This window comes from Dermochelys coriacea, chromosome 5, assembly GCF_009764565.3.
Source record: "Dermochelys coriacea isolate rDerCor1 chromosome 5, rDerCor1.pri.v4, whole genome shotgun sequence".
NCBI classification, from domain to species: Eukaryota; Metazoa; Chordata; order Testudines; family Dermochelyidae; genus Dermochelys; species Dermochelys coriacea.
The window spans coordinates 14,950,009-14,964,342 of record NC_050072.1 but is presented as its reverse complement, the minus strand read 5'-3'; the positions used below and the strand labels follow the sequence as shown (position 1 = coordinate 14,964,342).

At 42.7% G+C, this 14,334-nt stretch overlaps 1 protein-coding gene across 7 annotated transcripts in view; it reads right to left on the bottom strand.

Moving 5' to 3' along the window:
• The window catches only part of CTIF (cap binding complex dependent translation initiation factor), a 351,897-nt gene that overhangs the window by 224,521 nt on the left and 113,042 nt on the right, over positions 1-14,334 (bottom strand). For 4 of the 7 annotated variants that reach the window (XM_038402138.2, XM_038402139.2, XM_038402140.2 and 1 more), the window contains one exon: positions 370-492. The exons of the other annotated variants lie outside the window; for them this stretch is intronic. In XM_038402138.2, the coding sequence (XP_038258066.1) occupies positions 370-492 (123 nt within the window). The remainder of the gene's footprint in view (positions 1-369; positions 493-14,334) is intronic. 7 annotated transcript variants of the gene reach the window in all.

The following is a 14,334-nucleotide window of genomic DNA, read 5'->3' as shown; positions in this document are numbered from 1 at the left end:
AAAATCTTTTTAAAACCATCTCTTTAATATCCCAAAACTAAAGCACTCCCAGATTTCAAGCACAAATTAATTCCCCTCCCTCTAGACTAAACTCACCAGAAGCAAACTTATTTTCCCACATTAAGGCACCCAATACTACTAAAAAGGCCTCTTCAAATGTAGACACCTGAGAGATGCATTCCAACCAGGCCTTTAGCAGTTAGGCCATACATTATGCAGACAGGTTAAGTATTTACACACACACACACACACACACACACACACACACACACCATGTCATTAAAAGAATAAGCCCATGATTAACAGCAAGCGGAGCACATGATTTCAGCATTCCTCAATCGGCTTTCACCAAACACTACCAGTTTATACCTTGGATGAATGACTGAACTGGCTGCTTCTCCCTTGGCTGTCAGACCTTGATCCAGACCCAGGCCTGGAGCCTGAACTAGGCCGGGATCCTGAACTCCCACTGCTGCTGTGATCCCACTCTTCCTAGAAACAACAAACAACTTGCTTTAGTCAAGTGCAACTTAATTCCTACCCTAATGAAAAATGCCAGTCTAATACACTAGCTGGTTGGTGTAGTCTAAATCTTGCTGGCATAGCATTAGGAGACAAGAATTTGTGGCTCTGCCACAAGTTTACTCTGTTGCCTTAGGTAAGTCACTTAATATCTTTGGACCAAATTCTGCCTTTATTTATACACTGTGCAACCCAACGAACTACAATTGTGTTGCGTGATGTTTGAATCCAGACAGGATTTGGCCCTTCATACCCAGTTTCCCCATCGATAAAACCATGATAATAATGCTTACATTCCTTATTGTCTTGAAGACTAATTAATGTTTATTCAGCAACATGATGTACTGCATCAGTGCTAAGTTTCATTAATTACCAAAGAAAAAAATATAAACTCGTGTAGTGCATTTTCTTCTTTCTCTGTTATTTCTTAGGCAGTCAGACATCAGCTGCCCACACATCTTGAAAATATCGGGTTCCGCCCTCCCACTATACTGAACAACTGTCGCTATTTTCCTCTGTGAAACAATTGTTCCAAATGTGCTGTCTTTATCCTTGTTATACTTGCTATTATGTCAAAGAATTGGCAGGTTTCTGGGACTGTTGGGGGCAAGAGGTGTCATTAGCAAACTAGAATAACTGATTTGACCCGACATATTTACCCAAACAAGCCTGGAGGGGATTTTTTTTTCCAGGTGGTGGGAGAAGGGAAAAATATCTTTGGCAAGCTTGCGTCTTACAAGGCTTCAAAAGGTTTGCTTTGAAAAGCCTTTTGAAGTGGGCAAATATGCAAAAAACATTATGTAGTGCAGAATGCTGACCTCCATTAAGGATTTTTAGAAATTGGAAAATAAAACGAGGTATTTGTATTAGAAAAAATATGTAAGAGCTAACATGTTAAAGAGGGCTTTTGACATCTCACAAGTACTAACTGGGGCTTCTCAAGTCTTAGGTCACTGACATCCTATCATGAATTAAGAGACAGGACAGTCACCTTTACTGTTAAGAGCCAACTGGACACACTACCTGAGTGTGCTGTACGCTGCTGATTATACATCAGAGTACAGGTTCCAGTCATTAACCTTAGGAAGTCAGCCCTGCTTGATACAGTTTTTAATATGGCACAACTATATCAATTAGGAGGGTGATTTTTTAACAATATAGCTATACCACCGCAACCTCTAGTATGGATGCTGTCATACTGGAATGCAGGTGTCTTACATTAATCTAGCTCGTTTCCCTTCTTATACCGGAATAAGCACATTTATACAAGTGTGCCCACACTAAATGACTATAGTTAAATGCATACAACTTTGGCGTGTAGACAAGTCCTTGGTTTCCGAGCCTATTCTAACAAGGCCTTCATAGTCTGTGCCTGGAGAATATGTTTGTTCTTTATTCATTAAATAAATGAATTTGCTTAAATGCTAGTACAGTTTAGACTTGATTGCTGATGCTGGGAAAGAAGTGCTGACTGACCACCCTGTGAGAGGCAAAAGGCTCAACATTCAGAGGAGAAAATTAAATAAGTGAGATGAACTGGCCCTGAAGTCATAAGGAGATGGGTTACGAGGAGCTGTGGTCTCTGCCCAGAGATGTTCCACCTATGACAGACTGGGATCTGTGCTGACATGGAGAGAGTCCTCTGACTTTCAAACACATTTAACCCCTTAGGTAAATAGATTCTTCCTATCTGTATGTCACCTGGGACTTAGCTAATTTCTGTGGTTTGGGAGAAGGCCATTGGAAATGCTGCTGAGAAATAGTGAGGATGACACAAGGCACAGCCAGGTAGCCAAGCTAGGATGGAATAAAGACATTTATGGAGCCAACTACTGGGGTACAGCAAGGTGGCAGCTGTGTGAAATGGTTAGGGAGTATGAGGCATGCAGATGTCTACAGAACTGCGAAGAATCTTGCCAGTGGGAGAGTAAGCAGAAAAAGAAGCTGTGAGTAGAGCAGGGTGATTTTTTTCTCCCAAAACTCCGCTCCTTCCCCGCCTCCCCCAAAAACGCAGATTTGGCTCAACCAAAATGTTTTGTGAATCTGCGTCTATTTCAGCAAACTGTTTCTGTAAAAAAACAACCCCCCCCAAAACAGAAAAACACCCTGCAACAAACATCTGAAAAAAAAATCAAAGCATTTCAGTTTGACATTTCCTATATTAAAGGTTGTGACTTTGTTTCAAAATTACCTTTAGATGTTCTTTAAAAAAAAAAATTTTAAAGGAGAAAAACCTTGAAATGAAAACAAAATGTTTCATTTGACCCAAAAGAAATCCCCCCCACCCCGTTTTTTGGACTTGCCAACAAACTAAACAATCCATTATTCACACAGCTCTTGCTGTGACAAGAGTTATGGACTTTTATGTTCAAAGGACTATATTCTAGGGATGGCATTAGGGGGGCTGTGTTGTGAGCTGGTGGGGTGAATATCCGAATGTCTGTCTGCTGGGACCATTTGTTTGACTGGTGTTGGTTGCAGGGACAGTTTGACCATAGGTTTGTTTGTTTGAAAAGGGTGAATTGGGAGTGCTTTGTTCCAGGTGGGCCTTGAGTGGTTGATTGGAGGGAAGGCTTTGAGCCGGGGCAACTGCTTCGAGCCAGCAGCCTTATAAAAAAGCAGCCAGTTGCCAACCCAGTGAGCAGCGAACAGAGCAGAGGCAAACAGAGGGAGTTTGCCTGGGGGGAGATCCCACAGAGTTTTTTGCCTTTCAGGCTTCTGTGAGCAGTAAATACAACATCTGAAAGGGGCTCTTAGAAAGAAGACAGTATGGATAGTGAGCGATCAGCTGTTGTAACCTGCACAGGATGAGCCATGTTTGTCTTTCTCCCAGAGGATAGAAGTGACTTTGTATGAACTGCAAGCTGGTCTCCATATTGGAAGAGATGGTAAAGGACTAGAGATCCAATTATCAACCCTGCTTTGCATCAGAGAAGATGAAGACTTTCTGGATAGAAGCCAGTGTTTGGTACTGCAGACATAGCATGCTGAAAAATCAGAGAGGGCAGTGCAGAATGGGAAAGAAAATTGGCAGAATGTGACCTCCAGAGGAAGAAAGAGGAAAACCCATGTATCCCCAATGCAGACAGTTAAGCTTGGCATAACAGAGAACTCTTCGGTGAGCTTAAACACAAAAAGGAAATTTGGACAGATGACTAGGGAGGAATATAAAAATATTGCTTGAGCATGCAGGGGTGTAATCAGGAAAGCCAAAGCACAATTGGAGTTGCAGCTAGCAAGGGATGTGAAGGGTAACAAGAAGGGTTTCTACAGGTATGTTAGCAAAAAAAGGTCAGTGAAAGTGTGAGACCCTTACTGAATGAGGGAGGAAACCTAGTGACAGATGATATGGAAAAAGCTTAAGTACTCAATGCTTTTTTTTGCCTCAGTCTTCACAGACAAGGTCAGCTCCCAGACTGCTGCACTGGGCAGCACAGAATGGGGAGGAGGTGAGCAGCCCTCAGTGGTGAAAGAACAGGTTAAGGACTATTTAGAAAAACTGGACATGCACAAGTCCATGTGGTCGGATGCACTGCATTCGAGGGTACTGAGGGAGTTGGCTGATGTGATTGCAGAGCCAGAGATCACTATCTTTGAAAACTCCTGGCGATCATGGGAGGTCCCAGATGATTGGAAAAATGCAAATATAGTGCCCATCTTTAAAAAAGGGAAAGAGGAGAATCCTCGGAACTACAGACCCGTCAGCCTCACCTCAGTCCCTGGAAAAATCATGGAGCAGGTCCTCAAGGAAACCATTTTGAAGCACTTGGAGGAGAGGAAGGTGATCAGGAGCAGTCAACATGCATTCACCAAGGACAAGTCATGCCTGACCAACCCAGTTGCCTTCTATGATGAGACAACTGGCTCTGTGGATATGGGAGAAGCAGTGGACGTGATATACCTTGACTTTAGCAAAGCTTTTGATATTGTCTTCCACAGTATTCTTGCCAGCAAGTTAAAGAAGTGTGGATTGGATGAATGGACTATAAGGTGTACAGAAAGCTGGATAGCCCGTCGGGTCAATGGGTCTATGTCTAGTTGGTATCAAGAGGAGTGCCCCAGGAGTCACTCCTGGGGTTGGTTTTGTTCAACTTCGTCATTAATGATCTGGATAAGGGGATGGATTGCACCCTCAGCAAGTTCGCAGATGACACTAAGCTGGGGGGAGAGATAGATACACTAGAGGGTAGGGATAGGGTCCAGAGTGACCTCAACAAATTGGAGGATTGGGCCAAAAGAAATCGGATGAGGTTCAACAAGGACAAGTGCAGAGTCCTGCACTTAGGATGGAAGAATCCCAGGCACTGCTATAAACTGGGGACCGACTGGCTAAGCAGCAGTTTTGCAGAAAAGGACCTGAGGATTACAGTGGATGAGAAGCTAGAGAGTCAACAGTGCACCCTTGTTGCCAAAAAGGCTAACAGCATACTGGGCTGCATTAGTAGGAGCATTGCCATCAGATCAAGGGAAGTGATTAGGCCACATCTGGAGCAATGCTACAGGTTTTGGGCCCCTATTACAGAAAGGCTGTGGACAAACTGGAGAGTCCAGAGGAGGGCCATGAAAATGATTAGGGGGCTGGGGCAAATGACTTTTGAGGAGATGCATGAGGGAACTTGGCTTATTTAGTCTGCAGAAGAGAAGAGTGAGAGGAGATTTGATAGCAGCCTTCAACTACCTGAAGAGGGGTTCCAAAGAGGATGGAGCTAGGCTGTTCTCAATGGTGGCAGATGACAGAACATGATCTCAAGTTGCAGTGAGGGAGGTCTAGGTTGGATATTAGGAGAAACTATTTCACGAGAAGGTTGGTGAAGCACTGGAATGGGTTACCTAGGGATGTGGTAGAATCTCCATCCTTAGAAATTTCTAAGGCCTGCCTTGACAAAGCCTTGGTTGGGATGATTTAGTTGGGGTTGGTTCTGCTTTGTGCAGGGGTTTGGACTAGCTAACCCTAACTCTTCCAACCCTAATCTTCTATGATTCTATAACTGAGGCTACAGCACCCTAAGGCTAAGGCCGCAGGTGAGAACATGATCTTTTAGGTCTACACCTGCAGTTAGACAAGTGCCAAAGAGAGGAAATTCTACATTCCATTAGCACTGGCTTTAGAAGTCTTTAAAAACCATGGACTGCACAAATGGCAATCCTACTGATGTTTATGTGGTCACATTCTGGGATAACTTCTGCAAACCAGGAAGTACATGCAGGATTTCACAGATAAGAAAAAGAATTCCCCAGAGGTGCATTAAAATCTATTTCTGTGCCAAAAACGCCCCCAACAGCATGGTAGTGGAGATATTCAGCATATAAAGCTGAGCTTAACTCAATTTTCCCTTTTAAAGAGCTGCTGATGTTCTAATAAAGCACCAGTTTTTGAACACCAGTTTTACGAAACAAAAAATAAAACACAGATGCACAGTGAAGTGCTAGAGGGAATGCCATGAAGAGAAACTATTATTAAATTATATTATTATTTATTTGGTATCCCCCAAATATCTATCACTATGTTGTTAGGAAAATGTCCAGATTGAGTATTTGCGACTGCAGCCAATTAAACAAGGTATTTCCGCAAGTGACTTAACTTTACACACATGAATAGTCCCACTGAAGTCAATGCCTAAAGTTAGGCGTATATCCATGCAGTTTGCCAAACTGGAGCCTATGGCTACCTAAAAAAATACCAGCTATAGAAATGTGATTGACCAAAATAAAAGAACTACAAGAAATGGAGAGACTTATTGCCTATATTAAATTAACATCTGAATTATGGGAGGAAATATGAGCCAAATGCAATGAACTAATAAAACAAAATAATAAATAAATAAATAAAAATAATTGCTCCAACTTTTACTAAATCAATTTGTATACTAACTGTGACTCATATCCTATAAATCTTATCTCTGCTGTATGCCTTCATATTTTGTATTTTTCACCCTCTCTTTTGATAGTTTCATTAAAAAAAATTGTCCACAACTTATAAAAAGTTAGTCACTAAAAAACTGGCGATAAGTCATGTAGGTGATTGAAGAATAGACAAAGCCTCCTGGGTAGCCTGGCTGGCTCAATGCACCCATGCTCAAATTCATTAGCACACTACCATGGGTAACAGAGATCTCACCCCCAGAGATGTAGCAAGGACAGTGTCTGCAGTTTTACTCCCGTTGAGTTACTGTGGGATTACACCAGTATTAGTAAGACCAGAATCCCAGCCAGTCCACTGAATAGATATGGGCAGGTAACACCTTTCAGCCTCTATTTACCTGTATGGGATTCAAATTGTCAGAAGTGAAAGGCTCTGTTACCCCACTGTAAGTACTCCGGGTCATCCAGTGGCTGTAAATTTTTAAAAATAAACCCACTTCACATGTAATAGGTAAGGATAAGAGCTATCTTCAATTTATTTTCTACGTGGGGGTTAAAGGACAAGCTCTGTTGTCACAAAACCCCATGAATGATCCTGGCAGCAAGAATGTGTGAATGCTGAAAGAATACACAAATCAAGTTACTCAAAAAAAGCACCCTAATTGGACCCTCAAAATAAAAATGTGTCCAGCAGTAATCAGATAAAGCAGACTTCACTGCAAGTTTCATAGAGCTTAAGGCCAAAAGGGATCATTACATCTAGTCTGACTGCCTGTACCTCACAAGGTCGCAATTCCACCCAAATGCCCCTATGTTGAACCCCAAGATTTAGGCCAAAGCATTTCAGCCCTCAGGAAATTAAACGTTGTGAGCCACAGGCAGAGATCAAGAGAGAACGAGGTGCCAGCAGTGCCCATATCCTCTGCACTGGCAGGGAACTGATTAACTGAGAGTTGCCCAGATGATCCTAGCAAGCAGTCCACATCCCAGGCTGCAGGGGAAGTCAAATCCTCCCCTGCCCCCCCAAAAACAAAAAATACCAGATCCCTGTCAATCTGACCAGGGAGAAAATTCCTTCCCAACCCCAAATCAATGATCACTGGGACCCTGAGCATGTGGGCAAGGCACACCAGCCAGGCACCTGAGACAGAGGATTCTTTGTACTGCCTCAGAGCACTGGTCCACTGCAGCTGGGGTCCCATCTCCAGCTGTGGCCAATCCTTTGCTTCACAGGAAGGCAAAAATAAATAAATAAAGAACCAAATGATGTATGTGGTGTAAAAAATTCTTGACCCCTGCAAGCCAGCAGCTGAAGCCCTGAACCACGAGATTTCATTGTAGTCATTTTCTTAATGCAGAGCTACAAGGCTGCTCATACTTCCAAGAAAGCAGCAGAACTACAGACAAAGTTCCACATATAGGATTTTTGTTATGAGGAAATTAATTTAACAATATGCATTAATCTCTTGACTACAGGAAGGCTCTGCCATGACTGCCACTAGCTCCGGAACATGTCACTGTGGCAAGATTTCTCTGCTCCTTCTCCCTGTCTCACAACACCAAACTGATCTGCAACTAGGGTTTTTGATTTCAAAAGGGCTGACTTTCAAAAATTAAGGAAATTAGTTAGGGAAGTGGATTGGACTGAAGAACTTATGGATCTAAAGGTAGAGGAGGCCTGGGATTACTTTAAATCAAAACTGCAGAAGCTATCGGAAGCCTGTATCCCAAGAAAGGGGAAAAAATTCATAGGAAGGAGTTGTAGACCAAGCTGGATGAGCAAGCATCTTAGAGAGGTGATTATGAAGAAGCAGAAAGCATACAGGGAGTGGAAGATGGGAGGGATCAGCAAGGAAAGCTACCTAATTGAGGTCAGAAGATGTAGGGATAAAGTGAGAGAGGCTAAAAGTCGAGTAGAGTTGGACCTTGCAAAGGGAATTAAAACCAATAGTAAAAGGTTCTATAGCCATATAAAGAAGAAGAAAACTAAGAAGGAAGAAGTGGGGCCGCTTAACACTGAGGATGGAGCGGAGGTTAAAGATAATCTAGGCATGGCCCAATATCTAAACAAATACTTTGCCTCAGTCTTTAATAAGGCTAAAGAGGATCTTGGGGATAATGGTAGCATGACAAATGGGAAGGAGGATATAGAGGTAGATATTACCATATCAGAGGTAGAAGCGAAACTGAAACAGCTTAATGGGACTAAATCGGGGGGCCCAGATAATCTTCATCCAAGAATATTAAAGGAATTGGCACCTGAAATTGCAAGCCCATTAGCAAGAATTTTTAATGAATCTGTAAACTCAGGAATAGTACCGAATGATTGGAGAATTGCTAATATAGTTCCTATTTTTAAGAAAGGAAAAAAAAGTGATCCAGGTAACTACAGGCCAGTTAGTTTGACATCTGTAGTATGCAAGGTCCTGGAAAAAATTTTGAAGGAGAAATTAGTTAAGGACATTGAAGTCAATGGTAAATGGGACAAAATACAACATGGTTTTACAAAAGGTAGATCGTGCCAAACCAACCTAATCTCCTTTTTTGAAAAAGTAACAGATTTTCTAGAAAAAGGAAATGCAGTGGATCTAATTTACCTAGATTTCAGTAAGGCGTTTGATACCGTGCCACATGGGGAATTATTAGTTAAATTGGAGAAGATGGGGATCAATATGAACATCAAAAGGTGGATAAGGAATTGGTTAAAGGGGAGACTGCAACGGGTCCTACTGAAAGGAGAACTGTCAGGTTGGAGAGAGGTTACCAGTGGAGTTCCTCAGGGATCGGTTTTGGGACCAATCTTATTTAATCTTTTTATTACTGACCTTGGCACAAAAAGTGGGAGTGTGCTAATAAAGTTTGCAGATGATACAAAGCTGGGAGGTATTGCCAATTCGGAGAAAGATCGGGATATTATACAGGAGGATCTGGATGACCTTGTAAACTGGAGTAATAGTAATAAGATGAAATTTAATAGTGAGAAGTGTAAGGTTATGCATTTAGGGATTAATAATAAGAATTTTAGTTATAAGTTGGGGACGCATCAATTAGAAGTAACAGAAGAGAAGGACCTTGGAGTATTGGTTGATCATAGGATGACTATGAGCTGCCAATGTGATATGGCTGTGAAAAAAGCTACAAGAAAAAGAAGGTTTTTAACCATCAGAGGAGTGAAGTTTTGGAATAGCCTTCCAAGGGAAGCAGTGGGGGCAAAAGATCTATCTGGTTTTAAGATTCTACTCGATAAGTTTATGGAGGAGATGGTATGATGGGATAATGGGATTTTGGTAAGTAATTGATCTTTAAATATTCAGGGTAAATAGGCCAAATCCCCTGAGATGGGATATTAGATGGATGGGATCTGATTTACTATAGAAAATTCTTTCCTGGGTATCTGGCTGGTGAATCTTGCCCATGTGCTCAGGGTTTAGCTGATTGCCATATTTGGGTCAGGAAGGAATTTTCCTCCAGGGCAGATTGGAGAGGCCCTGGAGGTTTTTTTGCCTTCCTCTGTAGCATGGGGCATGGTTGACTGGAGGGAGGCTTCTCTGCTCCTTGAAGTTTTGAACCATGATTTAAGGACTTCAATAGCTCAGACATGGGTGAGGTTTTTCATAGGAGTGGGTGGGTGACGTTCTGTGGCCTGCGCTGTGCAGGAGGTCGGACTAGATGATCAGAATGGTCCCTTCTGACCTTAGTATCTATGAATCTATGATCCCGGGTGACATCTAAATCCATCCCCCCTTCTCTGCGTGATCCCTTGCTGTCTTGCCCCAAAGGAAATTAAACCTTCTCTCAGCTTCCCAGCTTTCCCCATATACAAAAAGAACTGCACCTGAAAGCCCCCACTCTCCCCACCTCTCTATTTCAGCTGCCTCTCTAAACCTGCAAACCTACACTCATCAGGTTGGGAACGCATTGTGGGAGATGAGGCACAACACCCGAAAGGGACAGTGGAGGTGTAGTGGCACTCAGTCTAGGCAGGAATCCTGACCTACAAAATAGCCTTGCAAATCCCCGGTCTAATAAGCCTTGCAAGCCCCACAGAAATAACCAGGCCTGTGGGCATAAACACACTCTAAAAGGGCAGCTAGCTAATAGAACTTTACAGCAACATTATCGGTTTGAAACTCAGAAGCCCATCTGCATTTTTAGAAAGTCACCAAGCCCCACCTCACACCCAGACAGCACTGCAAAAGTTTCCCCATGGTCGCTATTTCTTTGATGGTCACCATGCTTGCAAGAAGTATTAAGTGTGGCCTTTTATTTGTTACAGTAATAACAATAAAAACAGCTCAGTCTTTTATAGTGCTTTCTATCAGTAGATCCCAGAATGCTTTACAAAGGTTATCATTGCCACCATTTTAAGGATAGATGAACTAAGGCACAGAGCTGGGGAGCTCAGGGCCCCCCATTAAGTCAGTGGCAGAAGCAGGACTAGAACCTGGGTCTCGGAAATCCCATAACAGGGCCCTAACCACAGTACCACACTGCCAACGCCAGTCTGCTGAAAACTAGCTGGCAAGTCTAATATTTCCATTTTAATAAACAATGCATTGCACTTACACATCAATTTTCATCCTCAGAGCACTTTACAACATGAACTAATTAATCGTCTTCACCTTCCTTCCTCAAGAGAGGATTCTTTCTGCTGCTCTAATGAAGATTTTAAAACTCCACATTAAAAAAGAATAAAAAAGAACTTGCCAGATGTGCATGCAACATAAGGACATCCCAGGATCTTCTACAAGCTTCCTCTTTGCCTGATGGTAAAAGTGTACATGTGGCTAACTTAGCGGTGTAATGAGAAATGCATGACTGGTGAGCACAGTCCGAGAGCCCTTAGTGGCCTATACTGAGTAGCAAATTCTCATTAAAGTGATAGGGTATTTCTACACTGAAAATAAAGACCCAACCCCGGGCTAAATCATTTGGGCTCGCACTACAGGGCTTAGAGTTGCCAGATATCTGATTTTCGACCAGCACACGTGTTAAAAGTCCTGGCACCACTCTGCGCCCCAGAAGCAGCCAGCAGGTCCAGCTCCTACGCGGGGCAGCGGGGGGGGGCTCCGCATGCTGCCCCCGCCCCAAACACTGGCTCCGCATTCCCATTGGCTAGGAACCGCGGCCAATGGGAGTTGCGGGGATGGTGCCTGCAGGCGAGAGCAGCAAGTGGCGCCTCCTCCTTTAACGTTGCCAGTGTAGACAAGCCCTCAGACTTCTGTTCTCAAGCTAAGGTCTTTGCTCAGCTTCCCTGCTGAGAGGCAAAGAATTCCATTAGTCCTTGGAGCTTGAATTGTTTCTCTGCCCCCCTTGTTGATCTGGGTCAGTTTCAACCAGTTGCTTAACGACTTTTCATTCCACCCATACAAGGGGGTGACACTCACTTATATCTTTTAGTCTGCCCTGACAGCAAACAATTTCTTCCTCCTCGCACGGGGTAGCCATGCAATATACAGGGAAAACTGAGGCACATACAGGAGTCTTTAAAAATATTACAAAAATTCCCACTTTGATACACAGTCCATTTCACAGACAAGGAAAGTAAGGCTCAGAGAGGCTGAGAGACTTGCCCATGGCTCCACATAGTGAGTCAGTGGCAGAGCTAGGATTATAACTCATATTTAGGTTTGAAAGGATTAGATTTTTAGCAGTAAATGTCAGTTTCATGGTACATCCACATACTGATGAAAAAGTATTTCCCTCAACAATAATTGAAATTTACTATAGGTAAAGTAAGAGAAATGCTACTTGAGCACTAGAGTTTGATTTAAGGATATTTACTTTGTATATTTGGACATGCGATGTAACAGAAACAAAGCTTTAGATCTTTGAATCTCAACGTCTAGTTTCAGAGTAGCAGCCGTGTTAGTCTGTATTTGCAAAAAGAAAAGCAGTACTTGTGGCACCTTAGAGACTAACACATTTATTAGATCATAAGCTTTCGTGAGCTACAGCTCACTTCATCTGTCATTAAATAACTATTGTCTGGCTCCCCTATTGTCTGATCCTCCCATAAATTTCCCACAACCATAGATATTTAAATCAATAAAAATGCTTAAGAATAAATCGAATTCTCCTAACTCTTTTCATAGTCTTGGCCCCTCCCATGCTTATTCCTCCCCTTACCTTTATAATCTAAAACAGGCTTCAGTACATTTCACCCAAGATAGTGACCCACCACTGACCTCTCAGATAACAATCTCACAGCCATTTGATCAAGCTGCGATTGCTAAAGAAAACTGTCCAGTGTCATCTCTTTTCATTGTCACTTTACAAACAACAGCACAAAAAAGTATAATGTAAGGAACAGTTCTACAGAAGCAGACTCCTCAGCATATGACGGTCCTTTCCCAGTTCTGCTATCTATGATTCTATTCCTAAGGCCCTTTTTCATAGAGCAGATAAATCTGAACAGAAATGGTTACCTACTCCAAAAAACTCCACACCCCCTTATTTAAGCGTGATTGTTTGGAAATCTATCTACAACGTATGAATTCTGAAGGATTATGTGAATTTTCTGTGTCTGTACGCCATCGTGTCCATTGAATTAGCCATTTCCTGACCAGGACTGTGTCAAGATCACCCGCCCTGTTTGGAAACTGCTACAGGACACTCAACAAGGCATTAAGATTGAACAACAGCCAGGGCAATACAATGTATATGCCAAAGAGGGTGGCCAAGTTGCAAGAAACCATTTTTTCCCCCTAATCTGAACTTCAGATGGGAAGGAACCAAGGAACAGATCACCTGACAGATGACCTTGATCGCCTGAGGGGGCTTTGAGGCCGACCAGGATGGTCACATGACAAAGGGGAACTGGAAAGTTATACGAGGAAAAGGTCTGCTCTTACTAACTCTCTCTCACCAACCACAACAAGAAGGCAAGACTGAGCAGGAGGAAAAGAGGAGGGTCTTGGTATCCTGAAAAGACTGACCCAAACCCAAAGGGCTCTCAGAGTGGTAGGACACTGGAGGAAGGTTTTTGCATGCAGTTTATTATTTTTTTGTGGATTCATAAATCTCATGTTTTTTCTATTTGTACAGTGTGTGTGCGTGCGTGTGTTCAGAAATGCTTTTTCAGAGTCTGTGTGTTACTTGCTTGCACTGTCATGCAATCCTCAAAAACGGAAACAGTAAACCAGCTGGTCCACAGCTTCAGTCAGAGTGTGCAACATCAAATGGGGAGGCTTATAACAGAGCCAGCACTAGTTTCAGGGCCTAGGCAATCAGACTGCAGCATCTCCACCACCAAGAGAGGTTTGAGACACAGGGTCTGCACCTGGGGTGTGTGCCTACAAGCCCAAAGCCAGAGAGAGACAGCGCCTAACCCAGCCCAGCCAAGAGCATATAGGACTCAAAGTTTGTAGTACAGCAGCCTGGTGATCATCCAGGAGTGGGAGCTCATCAGGGTTGTAACATTCTGAACACATGACGATGATATCCATTTGATCAATTGTAGAACCACGTGATAAACATGTTTATCATCCACCTCTGACTGCTGATTTGCTCTCGGTCATCTCTCCTGGGATCAATTCTAGCATTCCAAGCCATTCGTCAACTTCAAAACAGCCACGGATCTCATTTTATTTTTTAAAAAAAACAGGAGTACTTGTGGCACCTTTGAAACTAACAAAGTTATTAGAGCATAAGCTTTCATGGGCTACAGCCCACTTCATCAGCTGCATAGTGAGAATATATATATATATATATATATATATATATATACACACACACACACACACACACACACACACACACACACACACACACAGAGAAGTTGGAAGTTGCCACAAAAATACTTCCTTCTTTGCTCCAAATGTAAAGTTTTCCTCCCAAAACATTATATTAGTCCAAGGCTTAGGCCAGGCAATATATTTTATCCTGGATCACTGACAAGGATAGCAGTTAAATATCTTGTCAACCTTTCACATGTACAGCCAGGTGCTT